We start from the raw sequence: 27,056 nt of genomic DNA on the forward strand, positions 1-27,056 counted from the left end.
CTAGTCATAGACACATCCCCAAACATATCAAAATCCCACAGGGAATAATATCATTTTTACAATGGTGTCTGTGATTCCAATTCTCAATTTATATCTGTTGATCAAACAAAAGAGAGAGGCCTGATAGTCAAGATCACAGTGTCTCAGTGGCTGAAGAGCGGTGGTAGAAGTTTCTGCAGTCTCCTGTATAGAACAATGGCCTATGGCCACCATCCTCCTCCTCCTGTTGACTTCAGTGGGAGCATAGTTAGGAAAAGAGCTATCCATCAGTTCTGAAAGATTTGTTACAGCATGACCAGATATGTAATTGCCTTGTCTGTTCCACCACCAAATACACATTCAAAACCCCACACGATCTAGGATGGACTTAGATAAATCGCATTTAGATAAATTAAACTTAGTGGCCAAAATGTTCAAACTTGGATACCTAAACCTGGGAACCTAAGCACATATTTCGGCACCTGCTTTCTGTAAGTTGCCTGATATTTATAGAAGCTGAGTAACTGTTGCTCCTTTTTTCAATATGCTTTTATTTTGCATCCCTCCCCATGCCACCTTTTCTTTGTCTGCATTTTATTTTAGACTGTAAACTCAATGGGAAAGAAGAGCGCTAAGCACCTCTGAAAATCAGGCTACATTTTTATGTGCTGAAATAAATTTCCTATCCCAAACAGGTTATAAAAAAAAATACAGACAAAGGGAAATCAGTAAGGGAATGGATATGTAGGACTGAGCCCTGATCAACCCCCTTCCCCCTGCCACCCCCCATATTAAACCAGCCTTTGGTGAAACTCAGGGAGTTAACCATAAAGATGCACCATAAAGCCAAAATGAGTAGCATATATTCTGTTAAAATAAAATTATTTGGAAAAGGGCTATGCACTCCAAACAACAAAAAATGACTCAGCCAACTAACAGAGTGCAACTATTCACAGAGTAGCATTCTCTCTTCCGAACTAGTAGTGTGGTGCAGTGGCTGCCCCACACAGGAAGAAGAAGGGGTTAAAAGCAGCACCAGGGAAGCTGTGCAGAACCCACTAATCAGGAAAGGATTTATTGAGCCCACCAATAGGGGGAAGGCTTGCTGGAGCAGCTAATCAAGGCCCGCAAGGGCCATATATAAAGGGCTGCTCAGGAAAGCAGAAGGGAGTCTCTCCCTGGAAGGCAAGGGAGGAGGCTGCCTGAAGAAGTGCTGCAGGGGCAGGGGCAGGGGCAGGGGCAGGGGCAGGGTGAGCTGCTGACTGACTGACCACTGCCAGACTATGGCCTCGCTATAAAGTCTGAGAGAGTGCTGGGGCTACAGGGGAAGTGGCTCAGGGACAATAGGCAGCAGGTTGGATGAGGGCAGTAGGTGGCTGCTGGCTTCAGGGTCCCTGGGTCGGGACCCAGAGTAGTGGGTGGGCCTGGACCCCCCCAACCCCTTGTATCCCATCTAACAATGAGGAGAGTGGCTGGTATCCAGACTGCAGTTTGCCCCTGAAGTGAGGGGCTGGACCTTGAACTGCAGTTGGCCGCTGAGGTAAGTGGTGGGACTAAGGACTGCTGGTTCCCCGGAAGCAGGGAGATACTGGAGTGGGGGCACAGCTGGAGTACTGTGCCCAGAAGAGGATGCTGCGGTCTGGAGAGCAACATGGGTCCAAAGAGTGGAGACAGCAGTGATGGCAGGCGTGACACCACTAGCTGAGGATCCGAGAGCTAATTTCCAGGACAGCCAGCAGGAAGTGCCGCGGTGGTGGGTTCTGCTTGTTACAAGCAGAAAATAAACCAGCTTTGGCAGTTAGACTGAAGCATTGACTATTCCCCCTTTCAAATTATTGTTATACACACACCTTCTACTGAAATGTCTTTTTCAGTTGAAAGAGCTGTGTGGCCAGTTACAAAGCTCTAACAATTGAAGCTTCTACTAGGTTGGATTAATGCAAGTGAGGTTTTTTCTCTTCATTTTAATAGGCACATTTTAATAGGCTTCCATCCACCTCTACTGCACCCTTCCCCATGCACTTTTTTGAAAGAGGGTTTTTTTTGTTTGTTTGGTTTTTTTTGTCTCTGAACACTACTGGACAAAAAGACATCCTTGTATCTGCGGGAGTGTTTGAAAGTATTCTCATTTATTTTTATGCTACATAGACTTATTTTCTACAACATTTGTTTTTAGTCTAGCAACTTGCCTAACAAGCTAAAATGGTCTGCAGTCCATCGGATTTTCAGAAGAATATCACTGGATAAAAAGACTATCAACCCATTAGAAGAATGATATAGAAAATGTATTTGTGTGGCATCACTCTGTCTCTTTCAGAAAGATGATCTTAAGAAATCCAAAGGTGCAATAAATCATCTATATCATAGTTGCGTTCATGACAAGACACAATGGCCATGAGCCTGATCCAAAGCCCATTGAAGTCAAAGGAAAGACCATATTCTATTCTCACAGATGAAGGCTTGAAAACGAACAGCTGGACAAGATCTTCAGGCACTGAAATGGACTGAGAGATTTTCTCCTAATCTGCAGTGAAATGCTCTTTGTTTTTTATCATGGAAATCTTTGGCATCCCAATCAAATTATTGACATTTCAACTGCTCATTGTGTCTGTAGCATTTTATTTTATTTAAAGTAAATTTTATAACGTGGTATTACACCACTGTGGGTTTGGCTCTGGCAGCTACAGTTTCAAGTTTAACAAAGTGAAAGTCACCTTTGCTACTTGCTTCAGAGTTAGTCTCTAGGAATACAAATAACAAAGGTAGTGACCACACATACATTCACAAGTACAAGGTCTAGACATTTTACAAGTTTTATTAAAGTTACGATTACCCAGGTATAGAGAAATTCTATATGGACCTATGTACAAGTTACAAATATAGTTATACTCACATCCTTAACACTAGCGTTAGGGTGTAATGGATCTCATGGATTGATCATCTGTAGAGGGATGGTTCCTGCTGGAGTGTCCCATAGAGAGCTCAATTTTTCCGTTCTGGGCATCCCCTTCTTATAATGTGATTCTGTCTATACTTACATTCTGCGCATGTTCATAAAAGTGTCAACCCTCTTTTCTCTTATTGGTCTGTCCCCCCTGGAAACTTAAGGGACCCCAATTTTCTATAGGCTGTGTCAGTTCCATTTATTCTCATTAGCATTGACTCACAACCTGTATCCTGTGGTTAAGACACATGTTGGAGACAGATGCAACTTTACAGTATTTTTATGATCTAATAGTTATCTTCTGGGTAATTTTTTTGCAGTCTTACCAGTTGGTACCTCTTTTCCCATCGTCTTAGGGCATCGGGTTATTTTCTGGTCATGTATGTCATCATTTCTTGTCTCCAAGGCCTAAAATAGCTAAGCTAAAGTCTTGCAGGCCTCAGCCTACAGGTTCTTGCATTTCAGCTTGTCTTACCCATGTCTAATACTTTGATCAGTATATAGAGGAACCATTTTTATACTTTTGTAATTCTACAAATTCATTCTAATTAACATACAATGAATATATATGATATAACATTGATATATCATAACATCACACAATAAATGGATAATAAACTAAAATAATTGGCTACATGTCTTAAAAATTATATAATTAGTAACACTTCACACCTCTAGACTGGCTTTTATCTAAGGGTTTAAAGTGCTTTATAAACATTAACTCAGTTTGACGCTGACTGTGTGGCATAGGTAAAAGGTATATAGGGATTGCTTTCAAGGTAATGTTTTACCATATCTTATCTTCAGCACTTATTTTGTTGTCAAAGTGATATCTCATTATGTAAAAATTTCAGCAGAAAACCCTTTAGATGTAATGATTACTCTTTCACCTTGCTACAGAGAAAAAGGAATGTAGCATTACTTATGATTTTTGCTTTATATGGAACTATTGGAATCCAAAACTGAACAGACATATGTTAAAAAAAGAGTGATTAAAAGTTAAATTTCTCATCAAAAACAGGCCATCAGATCTCCTCTTCATGTGGTGAAGTTATAAATATTGACTGCATGAAAAGAGCCAAGATTATTTGCCAAACATAATGAAATAAAATCAAGTTACGTAAAAAGCTTCAATGACTTGTATTTGTTGTTCTTTCTGTCAAGTATTAGGGAGAAAGTATGATTTTATTGGTAGACATAAAATTTATTTTATTGAAAAATCAGTTTACACTTTACTCCTGGAAGAGAACATAGTACAAAAATGGCTCACATCAGTGCTGTCACCATATGAACTGTTATCACTAACTTTAACTTGCTCATAAAACACAGAGGGCTGAAAGTAGATTTCAAATAAATTGTTTAGAGTTATCAGCAAATGTCCTACTAACAGGTGTAATATTGTACATGGGTATTCATGGAATTCTGTATGAGGGCATATTGAAAAGTTGGGAACTGTTTTTTTCAGAAAGGAAGCAAATGAGAAGGAACATGATAGAGCTACATAAAATAATGAATTATATAGAGAAGGTAAATCAAGAGCTCCTATTTTTCCTGCCTCAGAATATAAGAACAAGGAGGCACTCAATGAAACTGAAAGGCAATATATTTAAAATTGTTAAAAGGAAATACTTTTTAACGTAGCACATTGTTAACCTGTGGAACTCATTGCTACAAGATAGCACCAAGGGCTGGAGCTTAGTAGGATTCAACATTCACAGGGGAATGAGAGCATTCATAATTAAATATAGTATGTTAATACGATAGGATAATTTTTAAAAAATGTATAGGGGACATAAACCATCATGTTTCAGGCTATAATCCAGTCACTACCTGACAGAGTTAGAAGGAAACTTCTTCTTTGAGCAGGTTAGTCTTTAATTTTCCATTAGATGGTTTAATTCACCTTCCTCTGAAGTATCTGAAACTGGCCAGTTTCAGGGCCAGAGGACTAGATGGACCACTGGTCTGATCCATTGAGTCAATTTGTATGTTCCTACCATAAAAATGGTTCTACCACCTCTCCCAGACAAAAATACAGATTCCGATCTCAGTTACATCCATATAAATCTTGAGTAACTTCCTTGCGGTCAACTACTGGGATGCAACTGTATGAATGTACACATGCATAATTTTCTGACTAGCTAGAAAATGACTGGTTTCAGAGTAGCAGCCGTGTTAGTCTGTATCCGCAAAAAAAACAGGAGTACTTGTGGCACCTTAAAGACTAACAAATTTATTGTAGCATGAGCTTTCGTGAGCTAAAGCTCACTTCTTCGGATGCATAGAATGGAACACACAGACAGGAGATATTTATACATACAGAGAACATGAAAAGGTGGAAGTATGCATACCAACAGGCAGAGTCTAATCAATTGAGATGAGCTATCGTTAGCAGGAGGAAAAAAAACTTTTTGAAGTGATAATTAAGATGGCCCATAGAAGGTGTGAGGAGAACTTAACATAGGGAAATAGATTCAATTGGTGTAATGACCCAACCATTCCCAGTCTTTATTTAGACCACAGTTAATGGTATCAAACTAGATACCATTAACTGTGGTCTAAATAAAGACTGGGAATGGTTGGGTCATTACACCAATTGAATCTATTTCCCTATGTTAAGTTCTCCTCACACCTTCTATGGGCCATCTTAATTATCACTTCAAAAAGTTTTTTTTCCTCCTGCTAACGATAGCTCATCTCAATTGATTAGACTCTGCCTGTTGGTATGCATACTTCCACCTTTTCATGTTCTCTGTATGTATAAATATCTCCTGTCTGTGTGTTCCATTCTATGCATCCGAAGAAGTGAGCTTTAGCTCACGAAAGCTCATGCTACAATAAATTTGTTAGTCTTTAAGGTGCCACAAGTACTCCTGTTTTTTTAGAAAATGACTGATACCATTAACTGTGGTCTAAATAAAGACTGGGAATGGTTGGGTCATTACACCAATTGAATCTATTTCCCTATGTTAAGTTCTCCTCACACCTTCTATGGGCCATCTTAATTATCACTTCAAAAAGTTTTTTTTCCTCCTGCTAACGATAGCTCATCTCAATTGATTAGACTCTGCCTGTTGGTATGCATACTTCCACCTTTTCATGTTCTCTGTATGTATAAATATCTCCTGTCTGTGTGTTCCATTCTATGCATCCGAAGAAGTGAGCTTTAGCTCACGAAAGCTCATGCTACAATAAATTTGTTAGTCTTTAAGGTGCCACAAGTACTCCTGTTTTTTTAGAAAATGACTGTTTCTTTGGGAAGATAAAAAAAAACTATAAAAGAAATATTCTGGAATACAGAAATCTAATAAGAGTATTCTAATGCATGTAAGATAGGTATGTCTTGTTTTACACTGCTGTATTGCAAAGGTCAACTGTTAAAGAATCCAACATGCTTTCAAAATGGCCCAGAGTAATCCCAGAATAGATCTCTGCCAGCACCAACCTTGTCATTTCTTGGAGGTTCTTTTGTTGTCTTTCTTGACTCAGAGAGAGAGCCAGTTAAATTTAAACACCAATCACATCTCTGGATGGCAACTTTCACTTTACCCAGAGAAGTAGAAGTATTTTCCTGTAAATGAAGTTTCAACCACTATACATATCTTCATTTGTTTTGTATCTGCAGTTGACTTTTTCCTCTGATTTTCATTTTAAAAAGAAAATAGAGAAGCTTTCAGAGGGGAGGAAGGGCCCATCCATCAGTTGGCAGATCTAAGGTTAACAGGCTCATTTTCTTTCAAAAGGGAATCTACAACAACTGCCTCTCTTTACTGCAGGGATTGCTTGGAAACTTAGCCATGGAGGGAATGTGCCTGGGCTTTTCTGCAGGGAATTACCTACTCTGATGGGTCTGTAGGAGAAGGAAGCTCTGGTAAGTCTGCTGATATGGTCTGCATTTATCTGTCTTTCTACCTCTCTTGCACCCATCACAATAGTATTTGAGTGCAAGGGGTCAACATTTTGACTCCCTTTATTTGAACCTCCAGATTCCTGGGCTTTTTGATCTTTACCTGACCTTGGCTCTCCTGACCTGTTATATGCTCTCCTCACCATGGGATGCAACCCATTCATTTCCCCTGGATCACAAAGAAATACACTTTTGTAAAACTCCCTATTGAGGATATCATTGTTCAAAAGCTACTGACTGTGTATGTATGATTTTGTCTTGGCTAACACATTGTCATTATGTTCCGTAACATCTGGTGGCGTCAGCCTTGTCATGCTGACACAAATCAGCTTGTGTTGAGAATCCAGATTTTTTCAAGGGCAATAGCAAATAGTTGGGTTGCACTTGTCTTTAAAGAGAGCCACATTTTTCATGAACAGCTTGTGATGTCATTACATAAATCAGCCTTTGTGTTAGTGGATTCTTAGCATGGTAAGAACTTTCAATTTACAGCCACAGAGTGTACTTTAGACCTTTCAGCCATGTTTTGAATGCCTGTGCGGCATGCACTTAGCAAAAGAACTACAACACTCTGGGCCCACTTCTGCCACACTTGCATGTAGAGTACATCATCACTAGATTTTTGTACCTGGAGTTAATTGACTGCCAGTTAACTCAAAGTAGTTAAAATGTTTGTAAAAGCTAGTATGGACAATCCCCACGTGTTTGGTCTACAACACTAAAATCTTTTGTTCTTTACCCAGTGATGATCCCTAGCATAAAAAAAACAAATGTTTGTAGCCTGGATGAAATGTGTGGAGTGTGTCCATACTAGCCGTTACAAACGTGCAACTACCTTGAGTTAATTTGCAATCAGCTAGTGAAGACTTCCCTCAGTAGCACCATACTTCTCAAGTAGTTTCACTGAATTCCTACCTGAGGAGTAAGACTTTTCCGAGATTTAGGCTCTCTGAAGTGTATTCAGCCTTCTGTTTCCACCAGCAATTTATATGTCCTCTAACTGACCACAAAAATGTGTTAGAGTGGAGTATTTCATATCTTGTCTACAACTGTATTGTGAAATAAAACAGAGATAAAAGACTGTAGATGCAAGAGTATGACAGAATTGCAGGGAAATTAACATTTTCTATCCACTTCACAAGGTGTTGTGAGACTCAGTTCATTAAAGTTTGTAACCTGTTTTGATGCCCTTAGAAAAACTTGCAGCATATACATGCAAATTAATATTCTAGCACTCAGAATGCATATACATATATACATCTAATCAAAGCAAAATGCATTATTGTGCTAATAAAATGTCTGTTATGTATTTATGTATTTGCACCTCTATATATGTGATGATAGAGATACATGCCCTACACTCAATCAGAAAATAATAGTGTAACACATTTATAGCTACTATAAACCATTTTTATTTCATTTTATTTAATATAGAATCCCGAACTCAAGGTCGGATTTAACCATCTCACCCAGTAAAATCCAAACCTCTTTGGTTCTGATAGCAGTCTGTCTGAATGTAATGTGATTCAGGAAGAAAGCCAGAGTTTCTATTAAATCCTGATTTTTTTAGAACAAACTCTGTTTTCACCCATAAACTCACATATGTTCTAGATTTTGGAACCTAAGCTTTGACAGTAGAATGACATCATTATCTCTATCTCCGCATTCCACCTTGGCCCAGCCTATGTATGCTGCTGCTGTGGTGTAATGGGACTGGAAAAAGCTGGCCAGGAGAATTCCCAGCTGATTCTGACATAGGGCAGTGTAGTGTGCTGGGGGAGGAGGGACAGGGACAAGGACAGGAGACGCTTGTTGGGGATGGAAGGGACAGGGCTGCAGGGCATAGTGCAGTGGAGATTGTGAGTAGTACTGTGACCTATGTGCAGCTGGGCAAAGGTTGCATATGTTGCAGTGAGGGCTACACCAGCTCCCAGAACAGTCTAGATTTGGGAGGATGCAAAAATGGATTCAAGTCAGTTTAGCCTCCCCGCTCTGGACTACTCCCGTGCTGTGCGTGTATAGGAGGGTCAAACACTTAGTTGCTTCTGTAGACCAACCCCATCACACACAAACCAGGCGTTCCTTACGTTCCTCCATCTCCCCCACCCCTAAGCTTCCTGTATGCTACCCTCCCTTCCCCTCTATTTCAGGGACTCCCTGCAACCCACACCTCATCCCCTTCCTCATGCCTGGGGCTCTGTGTCCCACATTCCCCCTTCCCCTATACCTTTCTCTGCCCTCTTCCTCTGATGCCAGGGGTTCTGTGTGTGCTGCCATTACCCCCCTTCTCCCTGTGTCCCCACCCATTCACCCCTTCCAGGATCTCATTCTCCTTCCCGCCCTCCCATGTCAGAGGCTCCTTGTGCCCTCTCATTCCCCCTTTTCTCCCCTTTTCCACCCTAGTAGGAGCTCTGTGTGCCCTCCCATCTCCACCTCCACCACATGCCAGTGGCTGTGTGTCCCCCTCACTCCCCACATCACTGTCTCCTATTCTTCCCTTCCGGGCACAGGTTTCGTGTGCCCTCATTTCCCTCTTCCCATCCTCCTACCGTTTCTTATTTATTTTCTTTTAGTCTGGGAGATAAGTCATTCAGGGTGTCCCCTTTTTAAACTATACTGGGAAAATGGGCAGAGGTGAGATGTGGGGTACTGTTATGCTGGGAGGTGTTAATGAGAGCCTGGGGTCTTTGATCTATAGACAGTTACTGAGGTGTTTGAACTTGTGGGGTCTATTTACCACATGTCAGGGGCACCATGTGTCACCCATTCTCCCTTTCTGTGCATTGCATGATACAGTGGTCTGGGGGAAATAAATAGTGTATAATCATATAATTAAAGACTGTGGCATAGAGCATATGCACAAGGGGGTCAAATTAAGTTTGCACAGGCAACTTTACTTATGGCATTTCCTAATTTTTGAGTGCTTGACTTTGTAACCTGAATAATGTTCTGTTAATATCGTGTGTGTGTGTGTATAAATACTGTTTTATAATAAAACTGGCTTGTCTCCAAATCATGTCAGTTTCACACTGCCTGCTGTTACCATATTCAAAGTGGAAGCAGCTGGTATGCTAAAATGAGCTATGGACTTTGGAATCCTTTAAGGTTAGGAACTGAGTGGTTGGAGTGAGATATTTACACAGGATGGAATCTTTGTTGGCCTGTTGGATTCCTCCCACCATTTTTCTCCACTGTATTTCATAGAGCAAAATAAAAAAAACCAAACCTCTCTCTGAGGTGTGCTGCTGTTCTATTCTGACAAGTGACTCTAAAAATGCCATGGTGGGGTTTTGTGGTTAACGTGTCTCCGTGATGTCTCTATCAAATATGCCCAATTCACAAGTAAAAAGATGCTTATTTTTTTCTTCATAACTGCCAGCTGCAAACACAGCATGGGAACTGAGAGTCAAGCTGAGGTCTGCTCTGTCACATATCACTAACAAAAAAGATTCTGCAGTCAGAACTTAGTTAACTATTCTGTTGATAATGCTAGCGCCAGAATACAATCTAGCTCCCTCTCCTATTTCTGGGTGGGCTCTGCATTGCTAACTAGAGCAGGGGTCAGCAACCTTTCAGAAGCGGTGTGCTGAGTCTTCATTTATTCACTCTAATTTAAGGTTTTGCATGCCAGTAATACATTTTAACGTTTCTAGAAGGTCTCTTTCCAGAAGTCTATAATATATAACTAAACTATTGTTGTATGTAAAGTAAATAAGGTTTTTAAAATAAATTAAAATGCAGAGCCCCCTGGACCGGTGGCCAGGACCCAGACAGTGTGAGTGCACTAAAAATCAGCTCACGTGTCGCCTTCGGCACGCGTGTCATAGGTTGCCTACCCCTGAACTAGAATTTTTAAAAAATAGCAAAAATATATACTAGTTATTAAAATAAGCAAATATATATTTGAATACACACAGGGAACAGGTCTTTTGAATAGGAAAGTATGGTTTTTACTTAGACACTTCAGAGCAGAACCACATTTTAAGGTACCTCTTTCGTGATCTTAGGGAAATGGAACCTTAGAGAAGTCCTGTTTGGATTATTCAGAAATAAAGAGCAGAGTGAAATCTGAGTATTCTGTCCACTTTACCCTATCCTAGAATCTTTATACAAGAGAAAGGTCAATACATTTGGAACTAATGATGTAAATAACTTTTAAAGGCCACTTTTAGAATATTTACAACAGAAGGATATCATGAAAAATATCATGGATAGGATTTTAGGACCTATAGTTGTTTCATTTGCAAAATTCCCATTGAAGCCAGTGTATAGAGTGGCTGCACATAGTCTAGATTTGATCTGATAATCTCTTATAACAGTGGAGAGTAAATCGATGACCTGTAGGTATCCAGAAGGCATGTTCCCCCCAAAGCACAGCATTGCTCAGCTGGTCAGATGTAATGGGCTGGAGGTTCATCCTCTAATTACATCAGGTGTTGGCCGCAGCTGATGGCAGGGAATCAGAATAAATTGACCAATGGTCTGATATGTGTGGGAGTACAATTCCCATGCTTCTACCTCTCCTGCTAGAATTTAAATTAGGCAATTCTAAAAAGATAATTTCAATGAGTTTAGGAAACTCAAGTGACAACATGGTTTTGTGCCATCACAAACAGCATTTAATTACTATGTTTATAGTTTGTCAGGCCAAATCCTGAAGACCTTACTTGTCTTTTAATCCAAAGTCCTATTAACATCAGTGAGGGGTTTGACCTGAGTAACAATAGAATGAGAAATGAGTGAGGATTTTAGGATTTCATCCGTTATGCATAAAGAATAATCTTTTCATTCTGGTAGTAGTTTCCTTGACCTGTGTGAGATACTCTTCCTGCACTGAATCCTTTGCCTCTGGTACTGTAACTGTAGAAGCAGATATCTGATTGCTAAAAAGGACAAGACAGGACTCCTAGTTCATACCCCTAAGGGTTCAGTGAACCTTAGATAGAGGTAAGAGGAAATAGGGTCACACAGATGAGTTTTGGAAACTCACAATACTGTGTGTCACTTCCTTGCTGATTCATGTACAAATACATCAAGAAGGAAGTGACACACTTTATAGAGAGGTGTTATACTGCACTCAGCAGAAAAACTGGCATCTTATTTCAATAAGTGTTTAAAACTACTCAGTGTCAGATTATCTGTAAATTCCCAAGAAAGGTTTCCAGAGAGGAGCAAATGCTAGGGCTCTGGATCTGCCAGTGGAACTCTCAGCTATTAATGAACTCTTCAATGTTTTACTTTATGTCCAGCAGTGGTGGAATTAATGCTGAGTCTAGCCACAAAGTAGGGGTGATTACTTAGTGTTCTAAACAGGACTTTAGAAACATATAGACTACCTGAAACCACCAGTTTAACTCCTGGCAGGATGAGTTTACCCTATCATCCTTCCCATGTAGATAAATTCAATTCCACATAGTTTGCTACGTGGCCTCTTTCAGTGACACCTTAAAAGCGGTAAACTAAAGGTCTTATGGTAGTGTTTTGTAAGAATAGGGATTTCCCCAGTGTCTTTGCCCATTACTGTGCCACAGGTTTGCCATGTGTTTTTCTCCCAGGTGCTGTCCATTATCCCTAGAGGTAGCTACAGTTTGGTGGTGAAGAGATTCCTGTGTGATTGCTCAGTTCTTTGAGATCCCCTACAATGAAAAGCACTGTATAAATGCTAATTGTTTAGTTTTCTCTACCTGAACTAGAGGGAAAGTCAGTTCAGGGTTGAAAACATCTTCCAGCTGAAGCATTATTTTATTATTTCTATTCTTATTTTGATTTTTTCCTCTGTGCCCTTCATTCTTATCCTCTTTCTTATTTAATTTATTTATCCATGTGCATGGATTTTGATGCCTTGTGGTTGTTTGATGGTCTGAACACAGGACTGGGAGCCAGGAACCCCTGAGCATTTGTCCTGGCTCTGACATGCCATGCGGTGTTAGGCAAGTCCCATAACCTCTCTGTGACCCTTCCTCCCCGTCTGTAAAATAATAATACCCACCAAGGTATTATGAGAATTAATTTGCTAATGATTGTAAGGGGCTTTGAAGATTAGTGCTATATGTTACTTATTCCTGTTAGCAGGAAAGTCATAAAATAATACTGCACCACATTTCTGTGGAGAAATTTTTTTTTCAGTGGGGAAAAGGAAATTTTTCTCCCATATTTTATTTTATTTAGAAATCCCCTTTGTCTGACAGAATTTTTTCCATACATGCCAGAAGCGATAGTCTCAATGGTTGGCATTATCGAGCAGTTTTTGGCTTCCACTGTCTAGATCTGAAATGGGCACTCTTAGGGAAGGGCTTTTGATTCAGTAATTTGCTTTCCCAATTGGCCCAGATTGCTGGCATTCAGGGAAGGCTAGGCTAGGCTCTCCTCTTCACTCAGGCTTTTGTTTGAAGGACAGGACCTGAATAGCGCAACTGGCTGCTGTGACTGCATGCATTTGTGTGGTGGGGAGAGGGGCAATGGTCATTATCTCTGGGTTAGCATTCATCAGTGTGTTACTCTGGAACTGCATAGGGTAGGAACTGTTCTTCATGCACCCAGAAGTTTATGCTGGATGAAATTTTGTGAACTGAAAAGTAAACAAAATAAATATGAATCAGACTCTACAGCCCTAAAATATCAGAAAGCAGAGGATTAATTAGGTGGATCTGATGCCTTCAGACTAGATATATCTGAGCTAGTATGATTTAAACACTCCTATCTGATTTAAAAGTGCCTAGGTTTTTATAAAACTTTTTACATTATGATCTTTAAGTTTAAATTTTGCCAGACAAGATTGCTTCCTGATTATGCAGACTTAAACAGCAAACAGCTCATGTATCACACTGTGAGACCCTGCAGTACCACTGGTACAGCAAACATAACACATGCCTTCTGATAAAAGGCAGCATAAAAAAAGCTCCCTCCAAATAAAGAAGACATGGCACAACTGCAGAATGACTTGTGATACCTATTTCTCTCAAATAAGTCACTTTGCCATCTGAAGAGCACTCAAGCAATGAACCAGACATTTCCCAGATAATAAACAACAATGGAAATAAAGTTCCTACCACACATTAGACTGGACAGAGCACTAGAGGACATACTGCAGAGAACAATCCTGTACTTACCCACCTGAGGACAGATTATGTGACCTACTGAATGGCAGAATTTAGAGATGGAAGAGACCTATAGGATTATGCAGTCCACCCCGAAGTGCCAGTGTTTTGTCCATTCTAGTTTAAAAGCCTCAGGCAATGATTCTTTCAGTGATTCCCTTGGGAGATTATTCCATAGCCTAATACATCTAACCTAATAACTGTACAAGTTATAGGAATCATCGATTGCTGCTTTGATTCCATGACATTTCTGCATTTTCCTAATATCTGGACTCAAGCTGTAAAATTTGGATCTTTGGATCTGGATTTCAAACACTCCAACCCCAATGTTCTTGAGTATCTTGATTTGGGATTTTAGCTCACCCATTATAAAGGTAGGGACAATTTGGATCTAGATTTGAATATTAGTGATGATGTCAGACCCTGAGTTTTAGTTTGGGCCTATCTTTCCTGACATTATATACAGGTCACAGAGTTTCTTCAAGTAATTGCGCATTTCCTTTCCAATGTAGGTGTGTGCACATCCCAAACACAGTCACTGGAAAATTTGCCCTCAGTGGTATCCATCGCGTTGGCTCTGGCGCCTTCTGGTCCTGTGTGCGCATAGCACCAGTATAAAGAGCCCAGCCAACCCTGTGGCCCCTCAGTTACTACTTACCACCCACGATAGTCGCTGAAACTGTTCTCGCTCTTGCAACTTTTCTCCGTGGACTTTGTTTCTCTGTTATTTGTATATAATTCCCAGTATAGTTGTACATAGTTGTACATAGTTGATTAAGTCTTAGCAGTTAGTTTCTCCATTGTTAGTGGAGTTTCAACTGCTCCCAGTACCGAGCTGCTCTTTGAGTATGGAGAAACTATACTTTTCTGACAGTACACCGAACCTAGCTCATATATGTGCCGTGGTCTGTGTAGCTGGAATAATTACTCCTTCCTGTGAAGAAAATGAATTTGCTCCCAGAAAAAATTGAGATAATATGTTTAGCTCCCAAAACAGCTTGTGATTTGTTTTGACTTGTCTTGTGTTGACTTGTGGAAAGTTTTGTTTACACTCATGTGTGATCACAGTACTGTCACTTTTCCCATTTCAAAGACCTTAGTATTTCATGCTCTTCCAACTTGTTCAGGAAAAGGCTGTAAAATGAGTCCTGAAGTGCTTTGCTCCCTTCTTTCCCCCGGCCAGTTGCTACTGGATCTCATGGCTTTCCTAACCCTCCATTCAGTAGCTGTCATTTTCTGTATTATAGCTGTCAGCAAAGGCGTGGCTTATACTTAAGTTTTGCTGGCATACCTATGTCAGTTAGGGGTGCAAAATTTTTTTTATACCCTTATCACTATGCTGTTAAAAACCTTACTATAGATGCAGTTGTATAACTGTGCTTACACCAATGTAGCTTACGCTGGTTTCCAGCATTTCTATACTGCTCTAATGGCATTCATGCTAGAGAGTTTTGCTGCTTTAACTATGTATAAATATATCCACAAAACCCTCTTATTATAAACCCCTAAAACCCCATTTTTCAGAATATTTTTGGTATCATTAAAAGTGCTGTGAAATTCTGCTGTGTTGTGCCATAGATTCTGCAGTGTACAGGGAATGTGGGAAAGCTCCCTCAAAAGACAGTTAATTAAAAAAAAAAAATCCTGTCAAACATGCCACTTCTCAGAAGGCTATTTCTCCAACCTTCTGTTTTAGCGGCTTAAGTTTTATTAGCCGCTAAATCTGTCTTCATAATGACAGAACTGCTTAAAGCTGATATTTCACATGCACATTTCAGGTCCCAGACGCTCAGCAACTGCTGAACACCCAGAATAAATGATCCACAAATACACATCTTTGAGGCTGTAGCTGTGGGATTCCAGACCATCTGTTGCTTAAAGGAAGACAGTAGCCTGTTCTCTTCATGTTTCTCCCTTGCAAGAGCTACAAGGCTCTGAACTTCCTCTTCCCCTCTTAACTTTAAATCACTTGACAAGTTAATCGGCACCTCCTCATTGCCTGGAGCTATGGTGCTTTGAATGAAGTCCAAACAAATTAACTATTCAACAAGTTATGAACCAGCTCAGTGTGAACTGACTTGAATAAGCTGAGGATCAAAGCAAGTGGCTGTAAAATGAGTCCTGAAGTGCTAATAACGTGTAATAACTTTTAAAGGCTTAAATGAGAATGAATTAAACAGGGGTGGGGGGGTTGTTGAATTCTGCTCATTTAAAAAAAATAAAAGCACAGACTGTGGCTATGTTGTGGTTGTGTTTTGACAGAAGAAAGCTGGTGATGAGCAGTATAGAACTGCATTCTATTTCTAATGCTGTTTATTCCAAAAGTGACAGTGTACAAATGGCCAAGCCTGACAGATATGTTTCCTGTGCATACTAAGTCATATCTGCTTCATTCATTGACAGAAATAATTTTTACTGCTGTATAGTCTCATATGCCCTAATGAGCCAGTGCCACCCTGGGAGACTGAGCTAGAGTCTTCTTTCTTGAGCATCAGCATTGTATACTAAATTCAAATCTGAATCACCTGTGCAAACCCGTGGCCTGCAATGTGTTTACCCAGCAGTGAATGAGGGCTTAATTTAGCCTGCAGGACTTTTACTACTGCTGCTAACATGTGAGGGACTTGAGCTGTGTTCTGATACCTTACACAGTTAAAAAACTGTATCTTTATTTTTTTCTGAGCATGTTTGATAACGCAAGAGACAATCAACATGCAAAAAAATGCCTGTTATGACATTTTAGTCATGTTTCAGTCAAGAACTACTGTGACAGGTTCCCCCACCTGGAACTGGGGTACCACTGAGCTCTCTGACCCACCGACCTAGGTTCCCTTTCACACTGTGCTGCTGTGACAAGCTGCAAAGCCCTCCAACCTGCACTTTCACCAGCATTCACACAGGTAGGGATACACCCAGCTGCAATTACACACAGGCTGTCTAACCATCAGCTTCCCAGGCTAGGACCCCACAGGAGTACTATCCTGCCCTGGGCAAATCTGGCCAGTATACAGGTTTAATACCCGGTCCGCCTCTCCCTCAATCTAAAGAAAACAATGCACACTTGTGGTAACCAAATGGAGATTTCCCCCAAGCACTCCAGTCAAAGCTTACTAGTTTAGATAAAGCAAAAACAAGTTTATTAACCAGAGAAGATTGATCTGTTTGCTATCACTTGAAATCTAAGCAGATTACCTAGCAAATAAGAAAAATGCAAACTAAGCTTAATATACTAGATAGCTAGGGTGAGAATCTACTATTCATATCCAAACCGATGGTACAGGCAGATTTGTAGATTCTTAAGGTGCAAGCTACACTTGTTTTGCAGCTTGGAATCCCCAGATGTTTCATACACAGGGTAGAAATCCCTTTAGCCTAGGTCCAGCACTTCACCCAGGTCAGTCTTTGTTCCTCAGGTCTTTCTAGGAGTCATCTTGTGTGGGGAGTGAAGGACCACAGATGTCACTCCCTGTCTTTTATAGCATTAGCATATGGTGGGAACCTTTTGTTTCAAAGCCTGGTTCCTGGACTGGTTTGTGTAAAAATACTGACATCCCACGATGGAGTTCAGAATCATGTGGCCTGGTCACATGTCCTTGTAGAGCCTTAGCAGCCATTATTTACAGGCCATCTGGAGTGTTCTCAGGAAGCTCACCAGGTGCGAGATAAGCTTCTCCTAAGGCCTATTGTTTTCTCTAATGGCTTATTGCCCTGAATTGGCTCTTCCCAACCAGCTATGTAGCCTGAAAGCATCTCATCTAGTGGAGGTTACACAGATATAACTACATTTGAAGTACAGATACACAGTATTTATAACTTCAGATACAAGAATGATCATGCATACAAATAGGATATTCATATTCAGCAAATCATAAATCATATGAGGGGTCATTGGAAAAGTTATCTTGCATAAAATACATCATAATTATGCTTAATCATATCATAATATCACTGAAGAATATAGGGTGCAGTGTCACAACCAGACTTACGGCTAACTCAAAAACTTTCCATCCTAACTTTGGTCCTCGATCTTTTCTCTTGTCTTGGCTCCCACTAATGTTATCAAGTAGCTTGTGTTATTAAACACTTTGTGTCCTCCTTATTAATGCAGGGAGAGCTTATATTTAACAGTTGATTATTTTATTGTAAACATTACATTATGTGACAGACCCAGACCAGTGGGATAGAGGAGTCTGGTCGAGGGCAAATATACTGGTCACTGGATGAGTAGTTTTCTGTTCCCTGAGTGACCAGAGCAGAGGCTGCACTAGAGTAATCAGGAACCTGCTAGAACCAATTAAGGCAGACAGGCTGATTAGATCACCTGCAGCCAATCACACCAGGCTAATCAGGGCACCTGGGTTTAAAAAGGAGCTCACCCCAGTCAGGCAAGGAGGAGCCAGAGAAGAGAAAGTGTGTGAGGAGCTGGGAGCAAGAGGTGCAAGGAGCTGAGAGGGAGTGCTACTGGAGGACTAAGGAGTACAAGCGTTATCAGACACCAGGAGAAAGGTCCTGTGGTGAGGATAAAGAAGGTGTTTGGAGGAGGCCATGGGGAAGTAGCCCAAGGAGTTGTAGCTGTCATGCAGCTGTTACAAGAGGCACTATAGACATCTGCAATCCACAGGGCCCTGGGCTGGAACCTGGAGTAGAGGGTGGGCCTTGGTTCCCCCCGCAAACCTCCCAACTCCTGATCAGACACAGGAGGAGTTGACCCAGACTGTGGGGAAGATCACTGAGGTGAGCAAATCTGCCAATAAGTGCAGGACCCACCAGAGTAGAGGAGAAACTTTGTCATAACTAAATAGTAGCAACCAGAGACTGGTGTTGGTTGTATATCCTCTGGGCTCTTTTCTGTCCTAAGCTCTGTCTTCCAAAATGGAGGAATGGCCTTTGGTCTCTGCAGCCACAACTCACATGTGCATAACAATAGCAGTCCTGCCAATCCCAAGCATTAAAAAATCATAAGATTTTTAAAATAAGCTTGGTGCTCTTTATTTGCTTTCTGGTTGATAAACCCGTACATTCATGTTTCCCAGACTTTCTATACAGCATAAAGGCTAGAAACTTTTTAATATAATTAAAATGAGTCTCAACTCCAGCATCTGGGGCCTTAAGAAAAATATCACGAGATCAGTGATAAAATTGTGGGAGCTGGCAATACAGCAACAGCATCTCCTCAACACAGGTATTTCATGTACTAACTCCTGCTTCTTTCAATTGCCCAAAGCTGCAACAGCTTCCTTCTGTAGACATGGACTGCCCTGCTTATTAGTGCTGCAAAATTAGAAGATATAAAATGGACCTGGAGGTTTGTGTGTCTGTGAATCTCTGGATTCGTGCAGTAGATGCAATGTGTAATTCAGAATGGGAACACCAGTTTTCATAAGCTCAAAAGACCATCCCAAATTTAATTCAAACTTGAACTGTTTAAGCTTGAAAAAAATTTAATGAGCTTTTTGTCCCTGTAATGGGGTGGCACCCACATCTCATGCATGCCCTTTTCCCTGGTCAATAGTGCCTGCAAACAGTTCTTTTCAAGCAGCAGGACACACCTATCTTTCATGGAGGGCCCCTTTTCTCTCAATTAGGTGTGAGCCTGCTTTTATTTTTCAGTCTTACATCAGGGTGACACTTGCCTCTCATAAGCACCCTCCCCACCGCTGGTTCTCTTAGCTGGTCTTCAGCAGCTCAGCCCCCCGGCTGAGTGGCACACATTTTCCCCCCTTCTGGCGTATACAGTCCAAGTTCATTCTTGGCCCTGGTATGGGGCACTAGCTCTTAGGCTTCTTCACCAAGTCACTGCCTTCTTCACCACCCAGCCAGGGTCCATCTCAGCACTCTTCACTGGTGTCCTTTTCAGCAGCCCTACCTGGGCTCAGTCCACAACCAGACCAGCAGGGCCCTTGCTGGTCTGGCCAGGTCCTAGGCTCAGTTCTCTGAGCTCAGCCTGCCTGCACTGACCTTTTCATGGTCCTCCTGTTACTCTATCCAGCCAGGCACCAGGTCTTTAGCAGCCTTCCCTTGGCTCAGTTCTGCCTGGTGAGCTCTCTGTAGTGAGCTGTCCAAGGCCTGCTGCTCATCTAGCCAGCCAGACACCCAGTCCTCCCTCATCAAGCTCCATACAGCAACTGAACTTTTATGCGCTACTGTTTATCTTTTATAGGGCCTTTCTGGCCTTGGATTGGCTGCTCCATCAGCCCCTCTGATTGGCCACTCTTCTGCAGCCACTCTAGGCTGCCTGGAGGGTTTCTCGCTGCTCTGTCCTGGGGCAGGGTGATGCAGTCATACAAGGCCTCCAGCAGGGGGCCTCTGCACTTAGTCCACCCTGACACAGTCCCCCAAATATTTTTTTTAGGGATTGGTGATAGCACACACAGCCTTCAATCTCTAGGCCACAGTTTGGAATCCATTTCAGCTATATCATGGCTAAAAGTCATTACCATCCAGTGACTATCTAATGGCTTATGAGAAATGAAATGGGGGTCTCAGAGAGGCCAGTTCTTAGTGAAACACACAGAAACCCTCTATCCTATTGAAAATGAACTTACATCTGTGTTGGCAGCCTTAGCATAGGGATGAGGACAAAGGTTGAATAAGCCATGGAGACTAGACTTCCCTCTTGTCCCTATAGATAACTCTGATTATGTCACAATGGCAAGGAGAGCTTGCATTGTTGTAGCCTATGTTGCAACTGTTCTGTGGCTAAATGTTGCCTAGATACCATGTGAAGGGTGCATTAGAAATTAGATTGATAGATTCGATCAGATAATTGAACTCTCCAGGTTTCTCAGTTTGGTAACCACTACCAGTACCAAATTCACTGAAGAAATTAAAAGACATTTTAGTTATAAAAAGATTGAAAATAGGCCCAGAAAGAAAATTAGTGGAAGGAGCTCATTAGGTGTCAGTGGATCACTTTGCACCAGCATGCTGATTCTGAGCTGGTGTTCGACTGGAATTCTGCCTGATTCTGGGTAGGTTTAGAGCTGCTTGGATGGGGATGAGCAGCTCTCTGGTGTTGTAGTCTCCAATGGGAAGGAAAGAGGAGCCTTTGCAAAAGCACATTTGACACAAACAGCAGACACTGCAGCCCGCAGCACTTCAGGAGGGAGTGAATGACAGCTGAGCATTCCATGCCCATGTTGAGTAGCATATTTTCTAATTACCACCTTGCTCCTCCCACCTCTCCACAATACTATCTCTTGGATTCTGTCCCTTTGAGTTTTGCATTTCTGTCACTCTGAGTTAGGTCACGGTACAGTGCAGGTTGTCACTTTGGGTTACATTTGATTGCGCTGTCTGGAATGGGATCCAACATAATGTAACATGACATGGTTATAATGGAATTTAACCTGTCAGAATCCTTCCAGCAAACCTTTCACATTGTGTCATCTGCCTGCTATGGAGTTGAGTGCTGAGTGCCTGATGTGAAAGTCTGCTGAATCCAGGAGGAATGGTGTAGAGAACAAGATGCCCCTTGCTGACCAAAAGTCCAGTCTCTTCTGAATGCTTAGCACATTGCTTCTAGCTTCACTGTCACTTCTTGAGGAGGCAGACACCTTTTCACGTATTCAAGTTCATACACTGCAATTTTACTTTATGTGAAACAAGAATGTAAATTTTCTTCTTTTAAAAAATTCAGTAATATAGTGCCTTTCATCCAAGGATCTCAAGGTGATTTACAAGCATTAATTAAGCCCCTCAGCAGCCCCATGAAGCAAGCATTTTTGTCTTCACTTTACAGGTAGATGAACTAGAGTACAGGGAGGCTATGGCCTACATTATCAAAGTGCACATTCGTTGTGGGGTTTCTCACCTTTTGGGTGCTCAATTTAATAAACTAGAGCTGGATTTTCAAAGATGCTGAGCACTCACAATTCCAATTCACTTGAGGGGGACCAGCAGGTGTGCAGTGTCTCTGAAAATCAGATCCTCTGTGTCTAAAAGTTCCTCATCAGAAACAGAAGAACCCATGATTACTAGACCAATATTTTCAAAAGTATCCAAGCGACTTGCTCAAGGCACACACTGAAGCAGAACCAACCATGGAACCCAGGAATCCTGGCCCTAATCTTGTGCAGTTACAGCTGGACCATGTTTCCACAGTTGATGAGGTCAGATATGCTGCGCAAGTTTTCCCTGCACAGGTAGAAATGCATCTTAATTCTGACTTTCTGATCCCTTTTTACTGGAGTTTTATGCCTTTCCTAAGCAAAGACAGGGTGGGTGGTGGTTTGTGTGATGTAGACAGACCAGTATGAAATCAGCAAGGGCCTGATTGTCCTCTCATAGTGGCTTTACAGCAATATATCTCTAAGAGATGATTTACACCACTGTGAGAGGAGAATTAGGCCCTATATTCATATATAGAAGGCAAAATTATGTAGCCTGTTATGCAGAAAGTCAGATTATATTATTATAATGGTCCCTTCTGGCCTTAAAAAAATCTATAAATTTAACTGGAACCTAAGCTGGATCTGAATCCACGTTTTCAGGGATGGAAAGCCTAAGGTTTGGGCTACACTAGCAACTTATGTTGGTATTGTGCCTTTACACTCCATATTCCTTATGGAAATCTGCTTATGATATGGATATGGCATAACTGAGATATACTTTATGCAAGATGGCTTGTGTAAGATATCATTGGAAAGGTTGTGATTTACTGAATGTGATTATCCAGTTTGTGTGCCTGTATCATTTCTGTATCTGAAGTTAGGAATATAGACCATGTATCTGTATTTCAAATGTGTTACTTCGGGTGACACCCACAACTAGCCCTTCAGGTACAACAATGAAAAAGCTAGACAGGGCTTATGGCCCATCAGCAAAGACAATGGACTGTGAAAGAGCTTAGTCTTCCTGTGGATGCTCCAGATAGCCTACGAGTAATGGCTGCTACAACTCTGCCTAGACATATGACTGAGGCACCTGCTACTGGACCCGTCCCCTCCCCCCGTTGGAATGCCAAGTGTTTTTCCACTGCAAGACAAAGGGTTCCCGCCATACACAAAAACTATGTAAGGCAGGGTAGTGACATCATCATGGTTCTTCTCTGCCTCTCCACCCAAAGAGACACTGAAAAACACCTGGAAAGAAGAACTGAACTGAGGGGAGAAGAGTTGAGCCCAGTCTGGAAGGGCATCTAGCCTATGAGTAATAATACCTGAAATTTCAAGCTGCAGGTCAGTGCAGCTGGCCTTCAAGACTCTCTGTAATCTGCCTGTGACAATATTTAGGGTGAGAAATTACTATATGTAGTAATTTCATTAGTGAATCAAGCTTAGTTTGCGTGTTTTGTTTTATTTGCTTAATAATCTGCTTTGCTCTGTTTGCTACCCCTTATATTCACTTTAAATCTGCCTTTTATAGTTAATACATTTGTTTTGTTTATTATTAAACCTAGTTGATGCAATTTCTAATTGTGGGGGCAAGAAGTTGTGCAGAAGAGGGTGAATTTTTATGAGCTTGTGCTTGTGCTGTGCAGATTTTGCTATACAGCACAAGACAATATACCTTTGGGTTTATCTCCCAAAAGGTGTGTGCACGTGAGTGCTCGGTGAGTCTTCTCACACAGAGCTGACTTCAGTCTGTGTCTGCAGCTGGGTGTGGCCTTACCTGTGTGTGTGTGTGTGCGTGCTACAAGAGGCTGGAGAGCCTAATTCAGCAAAACAGAGAGAGGGAATCCAGGCTGGTGGAGCAGGAGAGGCTCAGTGAAACACCAGTATATCAGGTGGCATCCCAGACGGGGATCCAGCCCATCACAAGTATAACTACATTACTCAGAGGTGTGGAAAATCCACACCTCTGAGTGATGCACTTACAAGGACCTAACTCCTGGTGTAGACAGTTCTATGTTGACAGGTGGGCTTCTCCCGTCAACATAGCTACTGCCTCTCGGGGAAGTGGCTTACCTACACCAACAGGAGAAGCCTGCCCATCAGCATCTTCACTGAAGAGCTACAGCAGCGCAGCCTTTTAAGTGTACACAAGCCCTAATTCATTAAGCATTTGCACTACCTATCCCATCCACCAGTCCTAGTCAGATTAGTCTTGCTAGTGGAATTCTGGGCAGCTGGCTAAGGATACTGTCTCCTCTTCAACGAAATTATTTTGCCAATAGAGCAGATGTATGGTAGTTTGGGTACTTGAGGGCCAATTATGGCAAAGCAGATAACCCAGATTTAACTCTACGCACTATGTGCGAAGCCTGATCCTGCTGCCACTGAAATCTGCGGTAAGACTGGTCCATGACTGGGCCCAAAGAGATACAAATGGCAGCTTGTGCCCAGTATTTGCAACAGCTTGGCCTACAAAAGAAAGCACATGTTGAGGCAGCACCCTTGCAGCCCACAGAATGTAATGACACTCCAGTAAAAACATTGTAGCTTGGTAATGTTTCATTAGCTGGTCAGCTGTAATGAGCACTCTCCTTTGATAGTCATGTCCTGAAATGCTCTGGCTGCCCTCAAAGAGTTTGGCTAAACAAGATGCTATAGAGATCAGGGGACCCCGTCTTTTACAAACTGAAAGTAATAGTACATTTACATTATTGACATTACTGCAGGATTGTGGCCACAAATTAACAAGCAGCACAAATTCAATCCATGGGCACAGAACCCCTCTTTTGTTCTCTCCACATGCCAATCACTGCATAAGATAATGATACCTTCAGCGAAACATGATGTTATTAGGAAATCAATGTTTTGTTTGTGCCATGGGTGTTCCTAAACCACTGTTTTTTCAATGTGACCATAGGGGGATGACTCAAATTACTATGCTGTCAACACATCTGTTTCCTATATAATTTGTTGTTGCATTAAGTTACAAGAAGTTATTTTAACAAGTACTGAGGCAGCCATATTAAGTATGTGCACTACAGAGCTTGCACTACAGTGTCTTCTAACAAGACACATCTGTTATTTATCTTATTCAGTTTAACATGGGCTCTGTGATAAACTATTCAGATAATGCTGGACTTGCCAACAAATAGGCTCTTGTATACTACAGAGACCAGGCACGGTTCAAGCACTGTTATTTTAACACTTAGAGTTAAGCCAGCTTCTACCTGAATTCCATATCCTACTGGATGCTCTGCACTCCTGAAAAGATGTTTCCCCTCATTGCCCAAGAGAAAAGGGGAAATGGCTTCTCACCACTCTGACAAGCCATCCAGATGGGGATCTCACTTTCTCCCAGCTGTCATATTCAGACCTTAACAAAGCAGCCTGGTAAAGCATGCATTGAAAATGGTGCTGTTGATTCATGTTCTAGTCATGGAATTCTTTTCTCTGATCCATGCTTCAGAGCTTCTATTAATGCAGGAAGCAAGGGCTGAGTTTGAGAGTGCTTTTTTGAACAGCAATGGACAGCCCTCATCCAAGAAATGGGAGATTTGCCTGGAATTTAAGAAACCCAAGGATTACCACCCATCTCTACCTCCCGTGTTTCTGTTGTACATATTAGAGTCTTATCCTCATTTCACAGGCACAGGAAATACAAAATAAGACTTTGGGCAGTGAGTGAGGTTGTCTGACATGAGCACTATGTCCAATTGTTTTTTCAAAAAGGGTCACACTCATGAATTGTTGGCCTTGCTGGTCAGTTTGGCAAAATCCAAGAACTGTAAAAATCATACAAGCAGGTGTTTGCGAGTCTCTTTCTACGGCAGGGTCTTCCAAAAATGCGAAGCCTCATGCGTAGAGACATTCCTACAAGTTCTCTCTCCCCTGCAAAGTATAAGATGGATGGAACATAGACTGATTCCTAAAGTAACATTTTCAGAATAATATAGCTGGACCGGGCCTCCAAGCCAAATATCCCAGAACTTTGGACAAGTTTGGATCCAGATCCAGAATAAGAATCTCGGGCCTATTTCTTTGTTATAGCTTCCTCTCCAGAAGACATGAAAGGGCTACAGGAGTGGCTAGAAATCAAAGCCCAAAACAACACTTAAGTTTTTACCCACCCTCATCCCCTGAGAAAAGCATGGAAGAATGGAGATGGGGGCTGACCTTTTCTTTACCCAGTGATTCCTTTTATTTCATGACCTGCCAGAAACCTGATCCAAACAGAGAAAACCAGACACCTTTAAGATTTCCCCCCAATCCCCATACACACTTCTTTAAACCCAGGAAAACATCAGCCCTTTCATGTCTGATTTTCCTGGGAGGGGTGGGGAATGAGGAGAGGTGATTTTATTTTCCTAAATCTGAACTCCATCAGGTAGAGAGAGAAACAGAAGGAAAGGGTTTACTGATTTGGACTATATACCAAAGTTCAGTGAATCGCAGTCCAAAAGATACGGAGAAAGGGAAAGTTAGAAAAGAGAGCCCTATGTTACCTTACAACCAGGGTCCTCACCACTGCCTCTGCAGAGTTTTATGGTTGTGTTGTTGCTATTAGATCTCTGTCCACATACTGCAGAGCTAAAGCTTAGTTAGGGTCTGATCCTGAGAGTTGCTGAGCATCCATAATCCCCACTTTCGCTAACAGGAGTTTTGGGTTCCCAGCAACTCTCAGGATCAGGCCCATAGCTCAACAGAGTATTCAGGTTTACATCAGTATAAATATCCTATTGTTTTGGGGGCAGGAATGCTACTTACTTCTACCCCTTGGCTACAGTCTTTGTTGCACTCCCTACAATGAGATGAGCAAGAAGAGACTCTCAGATACCATGACGATTGGCATAGTTAAGAACCACATATAAATGGGTCTAGATAGATTAGACAAGTCCTAGTGGAGACTCAGAGGGCTCTTGTGTTCTGTAGCGTACACAGGAGTGTGCAATGCATCCATGCAGTAGAGGTTTCCCTGAGGGGATGGAACAGAAATGTCACCACTTTAGACCTAACTTCATCGCTCTGTTATACAGTGGGGAACAAAAGGTTTCAGAGGAAGGAGTGCAGTTCCCTGAGCTGCTTTCGGTGTTAGTATTTGCAGGACACAACACACAAACACCCTGAGGGTTTGGTTCAAATCCTTTCAAGTTTACTTCAAGAACCTTTGTGTGTGCAGAACTAGCCTGCCATCCAAGAGAGTATCGGTTTCTTTGTACACTTCACACTTAGCCTGTGTTCCCATGTAGCATAACTGGGAGCTCAGCCTGTTAGCTTCAGATATCAAGCGTGTTGTT

At 41.7% G+C, this 27,056-nt stretch overlaps 1 protein-coding gene and 1 long non-coding RNA gene across 10 annotated transcripts in view; one reads left to right on the plus strand and one right to left on the minus strand.

Annotated features, from left to right (window-relative positions):
- Positions 1–20,862, minus strand: part of LOC123377330 — a 34,340-nt gene extending 13,478 nt beyond the window's left edge. The window contains exon 1 of the long non-coding RNA XR_006582182.1: positions 20,473–20,862. This is a non-coding gene — a long non-coding RNA (uncharacterized LOC123377330). The remainder of the gene's footprint in view (positions 1–20,472) is intronic.
- The window catches only part of C9H8orf48 (chromosome 9 C8orf48 homolog), a 235,027-nt gene that overhangs the window by 56,791 nt on the left and 151,180 nt on the right, over positions 1–27,056 (plus strand). For 7 of the 9 annotated variants that reach the window (XR_006582174.1, XR_006582178.1, XR_006582175.1 and 4 more), the window contains one exon: positions 6,700–6,794. Coding sequence is in view for 2 of the 9 variants with exons in the window: in XM_045030090.1 (XP_044886025.1) it covers positions 6,700–6,779 (80 nt within the window). In the remaining 7 variants the exon portion in view is untranslated. Of the gene's footprint in view, positions 1–6,699; positions 6,795–6,909; positions 8,312–15,705; positions 15,725–27,056 lie in introns of those variants that run through there. The other 2 variants (XM_045030090.1, XM_045030089.1) reach the window with 2 other exon arrangements.

The sequence above is a fragment of the Mauremys mutica genome, chromosome 9 (assembly GCF_020497125.1).
Source record: "Mauremys mutica isolate MM-2020 ecotype Southern chromosome 9, ASM2049712v1, whole genome shotgun sequence".
NCBI lineage: Eukaryota > Metazoa > Chordata > Testudines > Geoemydidae > Mauremys > Mauremys mutica.